Genomic DNA, 17,067 nt, shown 5'->3' with positions numbered 1-17,067 from the left:
AGGTTTTGGCCATTTCCAGCCAGCCAAGAAGGCTCCTACTGCAGGCACCAACTCCAGCATGGAGAGCAACAATTGGAGATTCCATTGGGGCTGGGTGATATCCATCTGAGGCCACTAGGCTGCTGGGTGACAGCATTTAATGCTGTTTCACAGCAGGCAGCAGCTGGTTCTAACCCTTTTTTCGCGATAGAAATGAGAAATTCCTCTCTCTGCAGCTTTCTCTCTCTTCTACAAGCAATCCCTCAGCAGTTCTGAGCCTCTTACAACAGATTTCAGCCATAGAAGTTGGACAGCAGAGCATTTGCTGCTGACCCTAAATTACAGCAGAAATTAGGGTCTAGCAGCCACCTTGGGTCCCATGCCAAGAAATTGAAGTCTCAGTATTTGGAATCAACAGCTGGAATTGGAGGAATTGCTTGAGATTTTAAGAAGCCAACCATCCCAATTGAATTTGGGGCTACATTTGACCAGGCTCTATGTCCAAGATCACATCTTTGAGAATGCCAAAGATGTACTTCCTAATTTGTACTGATCACTGGTGTCAACAGATTTCATACATACAGTGCCAGTAAAACCTGATGTCTTGAGGTATGCTGCAATCTGCAAACTTTTTATTTGGATTTTCTTTGCAAGACCTATACAAATGTTGCTTTCTTTTAAAGAGTTTCCGAACCAACAACATTAACAAAATAATCAAAAAAAAAAAAAAAAAACTAGATATGATAAAGCAGCTTAAACAGAATCATTGCCGTCATCTAGCCATACATCCTTACTTTCAAGTTTTGATTGAACCTGATTTGAGGAAAACAGAGTAAGAACGAAGCACCTGTGACATCTGGACCAATTAGAAGCTTCTCGTGTCTCACTCAAATCAGCCACCTTAGCGCTTCTGCATGTGTAATTTCCTGCTTTGACATTTGGTGGTAAAGCTTGAAAATCTCCTACAGCATACCCTTGTCTCAAAAGATGCATTCTTATGCGCGAAGGACCAACATCCCATGTATACATTCAATACTTGCATTTCATTGTACACATGCCTCTCAGAAGCTTTTGGAGAACAGTGACAAAATCCCATTCTTGGCTTGTTTTCCTACCCATCCCCACAACCTGTAGGAGAACAGAAGAAACTTTCTCGAAATCCATATGAAAGAGCAAGAGAGAAGGAAAAAAAGAATTGTCCATGGATCACATATGAAAGGCGAGTAGGTGAATCAGCCTTTCTTGATGAAAGAGAGCTTGTTTGTGTTTACTTTTAACAAACAAGCTGAACATGAGAAAAAGAGACTGAAACATGACATTACTAGTCAACAGCTGGTTATGGGCTGGTTTGTGCAGTCAACAACAGTCCATAGGCTCCAAAGAGTGTGCATCGGTGTTTGGAGACAAGGCAACGACAAAAATGAACAAAAAAGTGCCAAATTGTGGGGGGGAAAAGGCAATTGTCACTTATTTCTTTGCCAGGGCAAAGTATCTTATGTTTTTCATACGTTTTTCATACCATGCATTTGCAAATGTTTGGTGTTTCAAACATACACATATGAAAAAAAGAATGGTTGAAAGAACTTGCTCCTAGTCATTCTTTAAGCCTGTCCTATCAGCTCCTTTTTTGCTATAGTTGACAAGTCTTTTGGATAAGCTTGCCTCTAATGGAGTCATTTTGTTCTGACTCTTCTGGGTGGGGGAAAGATGACTGTTCAGTCATTAGTATGCATCTCTTTCATGTTTTTTAGAACTGAGAAAAATAATATGGAAAGAGCAATGGTTGCTTGGGTTTGTTTGGGCCAGCATTGGAACTGCTAATAATACTTAACAGTTAGTTTACATTAGTTCTGGAGAAAGACTCGTATGATTTTTGATGGCAGGGCAAGATTATTAGACATTTGGGTTATCCCTTTTGAGTGGATGTGTTGGATCTGGATGTCTAGTTGAAGAAGAGATCAATTGATATATTTGAAATGTTGAGGCCGACCATTATATAAGTTTGGTGCTGTTTGTCATAAGCTGATGTGGGATAACTATTGGGTTATGGAGAAGGCTAATTGTGTTTGGAAGGTTAAACAATGGGCAAGATGGTGGAAGATGAATGCCTGCACTTCTAAGATACCTTTCAAGATAGGGTGTTCTTATAGGGGCTTAATGGTAGGAGGGTTACAACTTGCAGGTCAGTTGAGTAAGAGGAAGATTATTGAGCAAGAAATTGAGAGAGGTGGCTTTGTCAAGTATTTGTTTTGGCATTTTTGGTATGGTGTTTTTCCCATTATAATAATTCCAGTGGCCAAGGGGTTGCTTTATATTGAGAGCATGCTATGGTTGTGTTGTACTACAATGTACTGTCAAGCAGCTAAGGTTATTTCACGCAGCTATAACTTGGTCGGTTTTGCCTGATTTGTCCGGCAGGCAAGGTTATACTACCATGTTTTCTAATAAGATTGGTGTTGCTGTGCACAGTGTGTGCTACCAGCTGGAGTGGAGTTCTACTCATCAGGACCTTCTATTGGGGATGATATGAGCCAGCCGCGTAGCTACCCAATTGTCCTGACAGGTAAAAATGCCTTAAAAGTAAAGTGTCTGCTCTTGAGCACTCAAATTAACAAAGTATTTCATACTGATGAGGTCTCCCAGATTATAAATCTTATTAGAAAAGAACCAGAGAGGTAAGTCGATTAGTTTCTATCTTTTCTTTAGTATGTGCAATTATATTTCAATTAACACTACCTTGCAGCCCATGCATAGTATGAATGTCAAACATGCTATGCAGAGGCATACAGATTATTTTTATATTAGGCAGCCTCAAGACCTGCAAGTATCGACTAAATTTCTACCTTATGGTGCCTTGGAAAATCTTGTTAACTTATAGCAGCTTGATTCTCAAGAGTGAGCTCGGTAAAATAGAACAGCCTTCATCTCAATAGTTCGGTCACCCATGCTACAGCTTTTTTAACAGTGAATGAACCGAACCAGAAAGCTAGAAAGGCAGATACTAGCAGACACTTGTTCTGAGTGCTTTGTGGTTTTTGATGCAGTCTTACAACTAAATGGTGTAACCAGATTCTAATTTAGCAGCCTTTGCATCTTTTGTCATCCAATTAGTTCCCTCAAGAATGTAGAAGCAGGAGAAGCTAGAGTGTTATTTTTGGTTAGGTAGCAGCTTCAAGCTGGGGATATGCTGAATGGATGGCAAGTCCGTGAACTGTATAACAGCAGATGATATTACTAGTGCATTTAATGTTTCACGTGAATGCAAACTCAAAAGCTGCTTGCAACCTTGATTATCTATAGTGGATCCAGTTGAAGTCATCAGGTACTCTGTGGGCAAGCATATTGTCAGATGTGCGTTGCTCCATCTTTTTCTAATGCAGTGGAAACCAGCATTAATATTGTGGTTGTTGATTGGCACAGATGGTGATGGATCTAAAATTTATGTCAGCTGTGTTGCTTTTCGGGATCCAGTTGATGATGATGTTGCTCAAGCTTATAGAATCGCTCCAAATTCCTATGTAGATAAGTGTATTTGCATTGTATCACATTCTCCTTGTTTTGGAGTCTTCAGGGAAACATTGGAGGAACTGCATCACATTTGCTTTTCGAAATCCGGCTGCAGGTAGAGAGAAAGTTTCTTTAGTGTGAGATGCTTATTTTGAATGGATGTAATTGAATGACGAATGTAGATGAAGTGTGGCATTTTGACAATTTTAGGACAAGCTGAAACAATTGGATATCACAGTTTGACAAGGACTAGTTTGGCCAGTCTTATATGTGGAAACAAATTACCTCAGAGGTCATAATGCATTTTTAAAGTAAATGATAGGAGGATATTTTTGATTTAGAGAGTTACTTTGTAAGTCCAAATTGGTCCTTGCATTTAAACCAGCGAGAAAAATAAGTCAACATATTTATGTTGGAAATGAAGCACTGTTTGATGCTGTATCTTGGTAAAAAGGTTTCAGACATTCCAAGTCATGGGATGCACCATGTATGTAATAACCATGCTGTGCAGCATTTGTAAAAGTATGCCTGGGGTTCAAGGGCATTTCAAAAGGTGTCCCAATAGCAATCCCTCTGTACAAGTGCACATGGTGGTGCTATCAAACTTAGGTTAGCAGCATGAGTGTTTTTGGCCAAGGGTGCCTTTACAAAAGCATATTATGCCTGATCAATTATGGGAACACCAAGGCTTTCTACAACACCATGATGCAGGTAAAGAAGGGTTCAAAATTTTGATACTTTACAAAATCTGGGGAATGTGCATGGTCTTCTGTAGAGCTAATGCAACTAAAGAAAGGTTTTGAAAACTTAAAACATTCCAAACCTAACTGGGAATAGAGTGGAGGGAGAGAGGGACTGTATGAGGTGTTTTCTTCCTGTGGCTTCTGTCTCTCTTCATGGGTGGCTGCCTACTTAAAAGAGTCCCCTCAGTATTCATGGAGTTGTCTTTGTTCTTATCTTTGTCCTTGAGCTTTGCAACAGTGGACTGGTTATTCTGGCCAGTCTTCTTTTGCATGTACCACTTCTTGTATGTGGTGTCAAAGCCATGGCTTGCCTTAAGAAACCTGTTCTTGGGCCTCCACATTTACTGAAACAGTATGCAAGATGTATCCACAAACCAAAAAAATCATTCTGAGAGAGAGCGAGAGAGAGAGGATACACGAGGAGAAATTTGGTGGATTCAGTGAATAAGGCATCAACGCCTTCTTGCTTTTGAGTCTTGACGGAAGGATTCCTACCCTTTCCTTTGCTCAACTTGTAGTCTGCCAGAGTGAAGTGTTGGAGACTGTCTGAGTGCATCTCAAACCAAGTGCTTCAAGCACGTTTTTGTAGGTACGATTTCCATGAAGTACCTACAAAGCCATGGCTTCTTTTGCATGTACCACTTCTTGTATGTGGTGTCAAAGCCATGGCTTGCCTTAAGAAACCTGTTCTTGGGCCTCCACATTTACTGAAACAGTATGCAAGATGTATCCACAAACCAAAAAAATCATTCTGAGAGAGAGCGAGAGAGAGAGGATACACGAGGAGAAATTTGGTGGATTCAGTGAATAAGGCATCAACGCCTTCTTGCTTTTGAGTCTTGACGGAAGGATTCCTACCCTTTCCTTTGCTCAACTTGTAGTCTGCCAGAGTGAAGTGTTGGAGACTGTCTGAGTGCATCTCAAACCAAGTGCTTCAAGCACGTTTTTGTAGGCACGATTTCCATGAAGTAGTCACTCGATCTATGAGACTCTTTTGAATATGAAAATGTTAAATCAGAGAGAGAGAGAGAGAGAGAGAGAGAGAGAGAGAGAGAGAGATTTACGAAAGAGAGAGAGAGCATTTTGAGAGAGAGAGAGAGAAGAGATGGCGGAACATCGACGTCTGGTGAGCGACGGCTGAACATCGAGGCCTGGCCCTGGCGACTTGCCCTGTACAGCGGGCGCGCTTCCTTGCCCTGTGCGCAGCAACCTGAGACCTTCCCTCAGGGCTGCGCGAGTCCTGTTCGGCCCAGCGTGCAGAAGGAACGAGAGCGCGAGAGAGAGAGAGAGAGAGAGAGAGAGAGAGAGAGAGAGAGAGAGAGAGAGAGAGAGAGAGAGAGAGAGAGAGAGCAGACCTGCCTGCGCGCCGCCTGACGCGCCGCCTGATGCCTGACGACCTGCGCGCCGCCTGACAACCTGACGCCCTGCGCGCCGCCTGACGACCTGCGCGCCGCCTGACGACCTGACGACCTGCGCGCCGCCTGACGACCTGCCTGAAGACCCACCCGCCGACGACACCCGCACTTCACAGCTGCTCGCCTGCCTTCACACGCCCTATTCGTCAGGGGTTCACCGGCGCGCGTCTGTCCTGTTCTGCACAGGGGCCCCGTTGCAGTCCTGTTGCTGCAGCCAGGTGGTTCCCTGATTGTGCCGGTCTGCGGGACTTGCGGAGCGAGCAAGAGAGAGAGACAGAGAGCGAGAGCGAGAGAGAGAGAGAGAGGAAGGGACAGGCAGATAGACATTTTACAAGGACAGACCTGTGCCGAGGAGGCAGCAGATTATTGAAGAGCAGAGACTGTAGACAGTGCATCCTGCTGCTGCAGTGAGGGAGCGAGTGAAAGAGAGAAGACAGCGGAATGGCTGGCCTGGATATGGATTTTCTCGACCGGACGGTGGCAGCCCTTGGCCCTGATTCCGATACCGAGGAGCCGGAGGATATGGTGCCATGCACGGAGGAGCCGCCTCCGGGTTCTGAACTGCCGCCGGCAGGCAAACGCTCTAAGCACACTTCAGACGAGCCAATGGGTCCTCAGGACCGTTCCTATGCGCAGGTTGCCTCCGAACCTGTGGATTCGCAGGAAATAGACTGGGAGCATTTGCTGGACTTTGCCAATACTCTGCTTGGCGATTATGTCCAGCATAATAATGAAACTTTCTCTGCTGCGGCTGCGGATGATGTGCTGGAAGCGACAGTGGACCCAAAATCAGTCTTGCGGTCCTTCTCGGTCTTCTATGACCGTGCCGTTATACTTTTTTTCACCGGCAGGATCCCAGTGCTCTCACATATTCGCCAGTGGATGCACCACTTATTGCAAGGGGAGTATGTTGAGGAGATCTTCCTTGGCCCTCGCGGCTTTTATGAGGTGCTGTTGAAATCTGAATCGCATCGAGCTGAGCTACTGTCCAAGTTGCCACTATTCTTTGACCGCCGCTTGGTCCATGTGGTACCATGGCGTCCTATGGCTGACTTCCAGCGTCTGCTTCAACGCGAATGCCCGGTGTGGGTGGAAGTGGAAAATTGTCCAGCGGTATATTGGCCATTGTTGAAAGACGCAATGGCGGTTGTGGGCACAGTGCTGGTTCCCCCCAGCCTCAGGGCTATGAACCGAAACCGTCTATGCATGTTATGGGATACGGCCAGGAAAAGGCCTGCGTGGCTTCGCCTCAATTGCGCTGGCATGCATCCTTTGCATTTTCGCCTGAAATGGGGCAATTTTGCCGGACACTGCTTTTCATGTGGTAAATTAGGGCATTTTGTAGCTGAATGCCCGGAACGGCAACTGTCTTCTGAGGAGGCGCAGGTTGTGCAGCCCAAGGATGACATGGTGCTTGATGCCCAGACACAGGAGACCCTTCAGCCCCCTACTGTCATGGAAAAAGGTAAACAGCAGGTCCGAGCTTCGGATTCTCCTAGCTCTGATTGGATTGAGGCACGACAAAAAAAAGGTAAAAAGTTGGACGCAGGCCTGGCAGATCTTGGGCCTCATGTTTCCCCGGATTCCGTGCGCACGTACACGCGCAGGAAAGACATGGTCACCCCACAGCAGGTTGTGCGTACCATGGCCCCGTCAGCCCCCCGCAATCCGTCTTCAAGGAAAGTCTATTCCGAGGGCCCCAAGGGCCCACCTGCTAAGCTGGCGTTTGATGCGAAAGGCAATGTGATTACTCCTTGGGATAGGCGTTATCCCCGCCCTGCTCCCAAGGTAGTGGATTTCCCTTCTACCTCTAAAGCAGGTCGCCCGAATTCATTTGCAGTATTGGCGGATTTTCTGGATGAGGGTGTCCTGGATGCCCTCGCGGAAAAGATGCAATCGAGGCAACAGGCGCCTCGTTCCTGACTTCCTTTGTTTGAAAATATATGAAGATTGCCACGTGGAACGTGCGAGGCATTTGCTCTCGCCATAAGCAGCATACCATGTGGTCTGTCTTGCATGAAAATCAGTGGGATGTATTATGTGCAGTGGAGCACAAAAGTCATGGTGAGGCAGGAAAGGTTGTGGATTGTCGTGGATTTCGTCTGTTTTATGCAGGGACACATGCTAAGCATTATTCGGGCGTGCTGATGATTGTTCATGAGAAATACCAGCCTGTTCTTGTTAAAAATGATGTGCACGGCCGCTTTCTGGTAATCGAAGTCCTATTTGAAGGTGAGATTTTATGGCTGCTGGGACTTTATGCTCCCAATGATCCCACATCCCGACGGGATCTATGGTTGACTTTGCAGGGCTCCATGGCACTTGGCCGCAGAGGGTTTTTGATGGGAGATTTCAATATGTGTGTTGACTCTTCGCAGTCCACCTCAGGGCATTCGGTAATGGATACGCCAGAAAGCCGGGTGTGGAACTCCTTTGCTTTGCACATACTTAAGCAAGATCTTTGGTCGTGGCTTCACCCTTCTGTTTCAGGTTTTACTTTTCATTCTGTGCAATATGCAACCACTTGGTCGCGATTGGACAGAATGTATATCATGCAGGGGGATGATTTTCTTCCCGAGATGCTGGAGATGAAGGTCTTGCAGCAATATGCGTTGTCGGATCATTTTCCCCTCCAGCTTGAGATGCGGGCACAATCTGTTGCACCTTTTATGCAGTTCCTGGATAAGCTCCCTTTACGCTTCAACTCCTCTTATTTGAAGCATCCAATTTTTCAGGACTATATGCAGCAACTGATTGAGAGGTTCTTATTGGACTTCGCCTCTGAGGGCTTGGCTTCGTTTGCACGCCTGCTCTCTAATGTGCAGCGGGTTGCTCGGCAGTATGGGATTCACACTGCCTCTCTTTGTCGCCGCCGTCGACTTGCAGCAGAGGACTTATTGGCCTTGGTCCGTTCCTTGCTCCTGGATTCCCCAGATGATGATTTTCTGCTGTCACTGGAGCGGCGTTTGGCCCATCTTATTCAAGTCTTTAGCTTGAAATCTTATCAGCAGGCCAAGCTGCATAACTTGACTGACACATTGCAAGATAATGCCTGCCAGTCTCATAAGTTCTTTCGCGCCTTGCATGCTTCTCCGGCTCGCGAAAATATGACTCGACTTCAAGACTCGGAAGGTCGCATGGTCACTGATCCGCAGACCATTATCAATATGTGCAGAAATTATTTTATGGATCTTTTTGGTTCTTCATCCTTGCCGTCTAGCCAGGTTACGCATGCCCGCTCGGTCTTCTATCAGCTGGTCCACCAGCAGGTTCCGCTTGATATGCAAGCCTCTTTGGAGGCAGATATTTGCGAAGAGGAGGTTATGGATGTGTTGTTGCACCTGCCTAAGGATAAAAGTCCTGGTTGGGATGGTCTCACTAATGAATTTTTTGAGCACTCAGCCACGCAGTTGGTAAAGCCTTTGGTGGTCATGTTCCAGCAGGTTTGGGAAACAGGGGTCATGCCTTCTTCATGGAAAGAAGGCCTCATCAAAATGATCCCCAAGGTCCCTTCGCCGTCAAAGCTGCAACACTGGAGACCAATTTCGTTGATGGGCGTGATGTATAAAATCTTTTCCAAAGTGCTGTCAAATCGGCTTCACAAGCACCTTCCAGCTCTTGTGCACCCCCTCCAATATGGTTTCATTAAGGGACGCAACATTTTGCACAATATCTTGAATGTGCAAATGGCTATTGATTATGCGAGGCACTCCAATCAGCAAGTGGTCTTGATTCAACTGGACCTGGAAAAGGCGTTTGACTGTGTGGACTGGTCCTTCCTTGCAGAGCTTATGTCTGCTATGGGCTTTGGGATCCGCATGTCCCGATTGATCTACACCATTAGTACTGAGGCTTCTTCAAGAGTTATGCTTAATGGTGGGGTCACAGAGCCATTTCTCCTTGCACGCTCGCTCAGACAAGGCTGCCCTTTGAGTCCTCTCTTCTTTGCCTTGGCGACTCACCCGGTCCTTTCAATGTTATCCTCCATGGCGGCTTCTGCCCAGCTGGCAGGGTTATCTCTTCCTTTGGGGCAGCACTTCATTAGCCAATCCTTGGCTGATGACTCCTTTATGATTTTGCAGGCGGACAGGGATAACATTCGCAAGGCATTAGATGTTTGGACGCTCTTTGGTCAAGCTTCTGGTCTTCGCATCAATGCCTTCAAGTCAGCCATTCTCAGTTGCACGGAGCCTGATTTAGAGTCATTAGGCTGGCAGGGCCAGGTGGTTTCTCGTGGCGCGATTGTCAGGCATCTTGGATACCCATTGGGGGTGGATGTACGGCCAAAGGCCCTGCTGGAGTGGATTTCACACAAACTGGCCGTGAAGTTTATGTATTGGAAGTCGCAAGCCTGGCCGTTCCATGTCCGCCTCAAGGTGGCTCAGACAATTATGCTACCAATGCTGACGTATTTCCTGCCATTACTGCCATGGACGCCCAGTACTTTGAAGGCTCTTACTCATCCCATTCGTTTCATGCTATGGAAGAAAGATTCACTGCAGGCAGGCATTTCCTGGATTTCATGGTCACATGCATGTACCCCTAAGCGCATGGGTGGTGGAGCTATTTTGGATGCAGAAACTCATATGCTGGCTCTTCGTTGGTCTCTGTTTCGTGCCATGTGTGTGGATCATCACCCGTGGACCATCATAGCCCGTTATTTTCTTGAGGACAGCGGCCTCCGCCAGGGTAACACACAGCTTCGAGCCTCATGGTGGCATGTCCTTAATGCTGACGCTCGTTTCTCCAGTCCCTCTTCCTCTTTGTTAGTGCATTTGGTCGGCTCTTGGAAAGTGGTGCTCCAAAAGGCCCGTTGGCATCCTGTAGGGGACCGCGTGCAGACAAATTCTTTTCAGCTGGAATTGTTGGCGGTATCCACATTGCTTTCATGGGAAGATAAACATCAGCTCAGACCAAGATTTAACCGCATGGCCCGTTTGGGTGTGACTTCGATTGCGGATGCTACCCTTGCCACTCGCAATGTCCTTGCATCATTTCGGACTGCTAGGAGACTTTTCAGGATCCCGCGCGGATACCGTGATTTGTGGGGGAAGCTTTCCTCGGAACTTCAGGGTAGGCAACCCTTTCCTGCCCTGGCTATGGATCGCCCTTGGCAGGACTGGGACCTTGCAGGCCGGTTGAGTCTGGAAAATGCCTCTACTAATCAGGTATATCATCTTCTCATTAAAGATCACCAATGGTTGGGCGTGAAAGTTAATGCTGTTTGGGGCCTGCGGAAATCACTGTCATGGTGGCAGGCAACGCTGATGGAGGGATGGCAGAACAAGACACCTTTCAAATGCAAGGTCTTTCTGTGGCGGGTAATGATTGGTGGTCTTCCTCTTGCCTCGGCCCTTTCCAAGCGTCGAATCTCGAATGGCACTTGCTTCTTCTGCACCACTTCGGCGGAATCGGCCCGACATCGTTTTCTTTCTTGCCCGCTCGCCAAGAATATCTGGTCACTCTTGTCACGAATCTGGCACGCGGTGGTGGGGTCTTCACTGACTCCCTTCGATTGGATTTTTGTGCGCCCGAAGTATCCCACACCACCACCGTTACATATGAAGATCTTATTCCATTTTTTCAGATACTGGGGATGCTGGCACATTTGGACCACCCGAAATGCTTTTCTCTTTGATTCGGCTTCTAATGTACCGCGACATATTGCAAGGCTTAAAGGGCTCTTGCATTGGCAGCTAGATCTCATCAGGCACTCTGACTTGCTCCCTCGGGAGGATTTGTATTCCTGGCATTTGGCAATTGCCTCTGGGTCCTTGCCATGATTGGTGTAACTTTTTAGTACCCTAGTCCGGGGATTTCCCGCACGTTGGCCTATGGCCCTCGTGCCTCTTGTACTCGTGTAATCATGTAATCTTGTACTTTCTTCGTAATTAATACAATTACCTTTTACGAAAAAAAAAAGAGATTTACGAAAAAAAAAAGAGAGAGAGAGAGAGAGAGAGATTTACGAAAAAAGAGAGAGAGAGAGAGAGAGAGAGAGAGAGAGAGAGAGAGAGAGAGAGAGAGAGAGAGAGAGAGAGAGAGAGAGAGAAGAAAGAAAGAAGTTCAGCGGCATATTGCTAGGCTTAAAGGTTTCTTGTATTGGCAAATAGATCTTCTCTGACACTCTGACATCCTCTCTCGGGAGGACTTACGCCCCTGGCATATGGCAATTTCCTCCGCGTCTTTGCCAGATTTTGTAACTCTTTGGCCGTCTGGTTCTTGTAAAGAGTGTGTACACACGATGGGGTAGAGCCATCGTGTATCTTGTAATCATGTAAACTTTTTCATAATTAATACAATTACCTTTTATGAAAAAAGAAAAGAAAAGAAAGAAAGAAGAAAGATATATTAATGTCTACATAAGGCCAATGTGGCCTATGAGACAAAATCTAGAGTACATCCATGTCTAATGTCATCTCATCAGTAAGGTAAAGATAACATTACAAATAAGTGGGTGGCCTATGAAACAATACTGAAAATAACTATATGATGGGACTATACTAGGGTTGAACCATGTGTAGTGTTGTTCCATCGTTAGAAAAGAAAAGGAAAGGAAAGGAGAACCAGATCTGATAGAACCATGTACAAAAGTGTGGTGGAGACTATGGGCTGTAGCTGATCTCAAGATCTGCACATGATCTCAGCTATGATGCGGTCCCTAGCTGCTTCACTGATATGCGTGGTGAGTCTTCGGTGTCTCGTGATAATGACTCTAATCTGACTGTGGTGTGGCCTCCTCAGACGTGGTCCTGGTAGATGGGGTCGTCGTGCTCAACGAAAGGGAAATGGCTCTATCCAATGTGACTCCACGGTGTGGCCTGTAAGGTGTCTGGTGGGGTGGCTCTGTCTCTGCTAGGCTGGTAGTGTCGGTAGGGTCGGCTCTGTAGAAGAAGTTTGTCACTTGCTCTCTGTGTGTGTCCCTCTGGGTGAGTTGGTCTCTTGTCTCATAGTAGTGGAGTTCGGCGCCTTTGGAGCTCTAGGAGGAAAAGACCTAGTCCTCGTACTCCATGGCACGACGAAGGGGTCCAAATCCATCACGGAAGAGGCAGTGGTATTGTCCTCGTATATCATAGTATACTGTGCATCTGCATATGTAGTGCTCCTTTGTCTCAGGCTCTCGACCACAAAGATGGCAAGTCCTATCCTTTGCTAGGGTATTTATCCATCTGCCTATCTCCATCTGAAGCCTATGTGAGGAGGTGTGAATTTGTCCGATAGCAACCCGTATTCTATGGGAGAGATAGGTGTCCATATATGCTGGTCGAATAGTGAAACCATCATCAGAGAGAGACAAGAAATCACTCCTATAGAACTCCATCCTCGATCCTAGAGGGAGTGGTGGATGGATCTATGTCCTTGTTATCTCAATCCTCAAGATATAAGCTCTGATCACCTGGTTCAACTCTGATCGGTTGAGAGAAAGTGTAGGGCAGTCAAGGCTATAATGCAAAGGTGGAAGACGGTCAATATCCAAACCATGTAGGCTCATCCAAATAGCCATATGTGAAAACCAACAGTTCTTCTCGCCTCCTGCTGCTAGTTGTCTAGATGAGGTTAGTGCCAATCTAGAGTATCTATGGTGTGGAAGTTTCCATAGTCTGTGCCAAAAGGTCATTGCCCTGAAGAGTGCCTCCGTAACTATAGGTGTTGCCCCTAGCTCTGCTCTGACAATGGGGTTTGGGGTAAGGGCTTACTCCTAATCACGCATGCTATCATCATGATCAATGGCCTTTCCATGCTATCCCAAACATCATAATAATCCCTTTCTACTCCAATCTGATCAGTGAGTGGGCTAAGATGCCTGTGGTACAAGCTGCAACCCCATACCTCTGCTCCATATAGTAATGTTGGTGTGACTAGGGTGTCAAACAACCAGAGTTGGGTGCGGGGCTCCTGGAACCATATGTGAGCACATTGACTCTCGAGTGCCCCTAGTGCTACGTATCCACGTGCTAGACGTGCCTTTAATATCCCTCTCAACTCCCAAATAGACATATTCCCTCACATGCTCCAGTATGTCTCCACACACACACACACACACACACACACACACACACACACACAGAGCTATTTCTCTGTGCCATAGTCCTAATAGTCTTTCGTCACTTTCTTTGAGGACCTGATGGTCTGATGTAACAGAATGTAAACACACACACACACACACACACACACACACAGAGTTTCTCGGATGACCTGATGGTCTGATGTAACAGAAAGTAAGAGATACATAGAGAGAATGCTGACTTGATGGTTTGATGTAAATATTTACTACTTAATTCAATTATCTTCACGGAAAAAAAAAAGAGAGAGACCTATTTCCGTTATGGGTTCGTTATATAAAATTTTCTCCAAAATCATTGCCAATAGATTGCAGAAAGTTTTTCCGCACCTGGTTCATCCACGCCAATATGGTTTCATTAAAGGCCGCAATATAATGCATAACATCTTGAATGTTCAACTGGGAATTGACTATGCTAAAGCTTCAGGACAACAAGTATTTATGCTTCTCCATATTGAGAAGGTATTTGATCATGTTAGCTGGTCTTTTTTGCGGCAATTTTGTCTACAATGGGATTTGGCCCTTGCATGGTTTCTCTTATTGACACTATTGGTCAGGGAGTTGTGGCTCGTATTGCTCTTAATGCAGGGATCACAGAAGAAATTGCCTTATCTCGGTCTCTTAGGCAAGGCTACCCTCTCAGCCCTTTGTTGTTTGTTTTGGTCACTCACCCGATGCTCTCCTTGCTGGATAAGTTGGCTGATCAAGGCGAGATAGTTGGCTTGTCTCTTCCCAGTGGTACTCAACTTGTGGGTCAATCTTTGGCAGATGATTCTTTCATGTTCCTTAAGGCTGATCGCACTAATGCTAATCGGGCACTGGTGACGTGGAATCTTTTTGCTTTGGCATCTGGTCTTCATATGAATACTCAGAAATCTACACTTCTATCTTGTACGAAGACTGATTTGTAAGCCCTGGGCTGGCATGGAATTATGATCTCAAAGGTAAATATCACCAGACACTTGGGGATATCCTATTAGTGTGGAGGTAGCACCCCGGGCCTTATTGGATTGGATGGCCTTCCGGATTCATGATAGGTTCATGTATTGGAAATCTCAAGGCTGGTCTTTGCATGTCAGATTGAAAGTTTCTCAAAGTATTATGATCAGTATGATATCATTCTTTTTGCCATTGCTTCCCTGGACTAAGAAGTGTTAAGAAATACCCTAACACAGAAACATAAACAGAAACCGTACGACAAAGCACAGATTGATAAAAGAACACAGTTAGGGTTAGGGGAACTCAGAGACAATGAACACAGTGAATAAATGAAGTGATATAACTACTAAATAATACGATGCTCATGCAGCAAACACACTATGCAGTGAATGAATACTGAACCTCGAACTCCTGCATCTCAAGGATCAGGGCAGGGGTAATGAGTTGGAGAGTGTGTCGTACTCCGAACGGATCCCAAATTGTAGGAAGGCAGCCTTTGGATGTCGAACACCAGCAAACGTAGCAGTGAGAAGCTGGATCTGATGCAGACAGCAGTGAGGAGAGAGAAAGACTAAAAATGTAGGCAGTAGATGAGAGAAAGACAAAAAACGCAGGCAGGACAAGCCTGCAAGAGAGAGAAAGACTAAAAACGCAGGCATGACAGCCTACAGAAGAGAGAAAGGCTGAAAATGTAGGCAGCAGGACTGTGATGACATGGCAGGCTGTACGGCAGTAGGTTTGCACAGGAACAGCAGTTGCTTGACTGAAATCAGCTCCAAACTGTGTGAAGAGGGTTGGAAATGAGGTGCCAACTGATGGAGACAGCAATGGATAGCTTCGGCTGAGATGTCCTCCGCGAATGGGGTGTGGGCAGCAAGCTGAAACACCTGAAATCTGCAAAAACGAGATTGAGAGAAGAGTGGAGGGCTGGCTGCCAATTTATAGAAAATTAGGGTTCTAGATCCTCTCCCACTTAACTCTCTCAATCCGCTCCCCATTTTAGGGTTTTGGCTAAAATGAGCCTAAAATAAGCATGTTTTGGGGTTGTTTAAGTGACTAAGCGCATATCTTAGCATAACACCCCCTCTCAAGCCCAAAATAGGGCTAGAAAAGTAGGCCAGTCTAAATTTTGATTTACCCCAAGGCGTCCCATCCCAAAGTAGCCAGGGCATCGGAAAAAGGGTGTGTGTCGGCTGCCCAGTGGCCTACCAAGTCTACAGAGGCGATGGCTATCTTACCAAGGGAGCCCAAGTGATCACCCCAGAGAGGCCAGGGCATCGCACCAAGGGTGGATGTTGGCTGCCCAAGGGCCTACCAAGGCCTACCAAGGTGGATGGATACAACAATGGACTGTGTTGGTTGTGTTTTGGTTTTGTTTTTTTTTTGTTTTTTTGTTTTTTTTTTTGGTTGGAAAAGTGTTTTGAAAATACATAAGGAATATAGGGGAAGCGGCCGTGTAACTAGCCTTCCTTCCTGGAATGGGTGGTGATAACCTGATTTAAGAGTTAATTACAACAATAAATAAATGCACATAAAATGAAATATACACTTTACCATAACATTCTTGGACAGTAGACACCCTGTTGGCCCCAAAATTGGCGCCCCTTGCGGTATTTCTTTAGCTTTCATTCAATTGGAAGGAGTACAACTTGAGATTCTTCAATCTCCTCCTGCTAACCAATTGCTCTTGCTGTCATAAATGTCCAGCAAGCCTTTTAGGTCATTTGCCCCTTGTTTCACCCAGGACTTCTTCTCCAATTTGACCCTTGGCTGGCCAAATGCTGCCCCAAATCAATTCGGGATGGGCTTGCTTCTGAAATCCCTTGATAATCTTCAATTATCGGCTACTGATTTCAGTTCCTTGAGCCTTCAATCTCTGGCACGGATCCCAAGGTGGCTGCTAAACCCTAATTTATGCTGTGAATTAGGGTTTACTGCCGAAATTATAGATCAGCCCACCAAAAATGGCTGAGATCTCCGAATGGCTGAGAATTGCTGAGAATGGCTGAGCATAGGCTGAAGGAGATGAGAGAATGCTGTAGAGAGAGAAAATTTTGAGATTTGTCGCGAAGAACTGATCAAAATCAGCTGCTGCCCTGCTGTACCAGCCCCAAACAGATGCAACAACAACAATAGGAGCATCAGAGACTGTGATATTCAGGAGAAAGTGCATCAGCAGCAATTGTCAGCTTCCCAAGGTCAAGAATATGCAATCTCCATCACCAAAATGGTCTCCAATGGCTGGGAATTGGCCCCAAAAGCTGGTAGCAACAGTCCAACACCTCTTTCCAAGAGCTCCAAAATGAAAAAACGAGATTTCCCTCTCCCTTCAGCCCTATTCAGCCTTTTCCCCACTTGCATGGGAAAGTTTTGCCAAGTGGCAGCTTTCTTAATCCATTTTCAGCAATTTTCAGCCATTTAA

At 45.9% G+C, this 17,067-nt stretch overlaps 1 protein-coding gene across 1 annotated transcript in view; it reads left to right on the top strand.

Moving 5' to 3' along the window:
* The window catches only part of SCD1 (stomatal cytokinesis defective / SCD1 protein (SCD1)), a 156,905-nt gene that overhangs the window by 35,572 nt on the left and 104,266 nt on the right, over positions 1 to 17,067 (top strand). The window contains exons 2-3 of the mRNA XM_087671112.1: positions 2,449 to 2,542; positions 3,400 to 3,601. Of these exons, the coding sequence (XP_087527238.1) occupies positions 2,449 to 2,542; positions 3,400 to 3,601 (296 nt within the window). The remainder of the gene's footprint in view (positions 1 to 2,448; positions 2,543 to 3,399; positions 3,602 to 17,067) is intronic.

This window comes from Lygodium microphyllum, chromosome 29 (genome assembly GCF_053477565.2).
Source record: "Lygodium microphyllum isolate KBCC chromosome 29, Lygodium_microphyllum_v1.1.10, whole genome shotgun sequence".
Taxonomy (NCBI): Eukaryota; Viridiplantae; Streptophyta; class Polypodiopsida; order Schizaeales; family Lygodiaceae; genus Lygodium; species Lygodium microphyllum.
The sequence above is the reverse complement of the archived record's forward strand: the minus strand, read 5'-3'. Positions and strand labels throughout refer to the sequence as shown.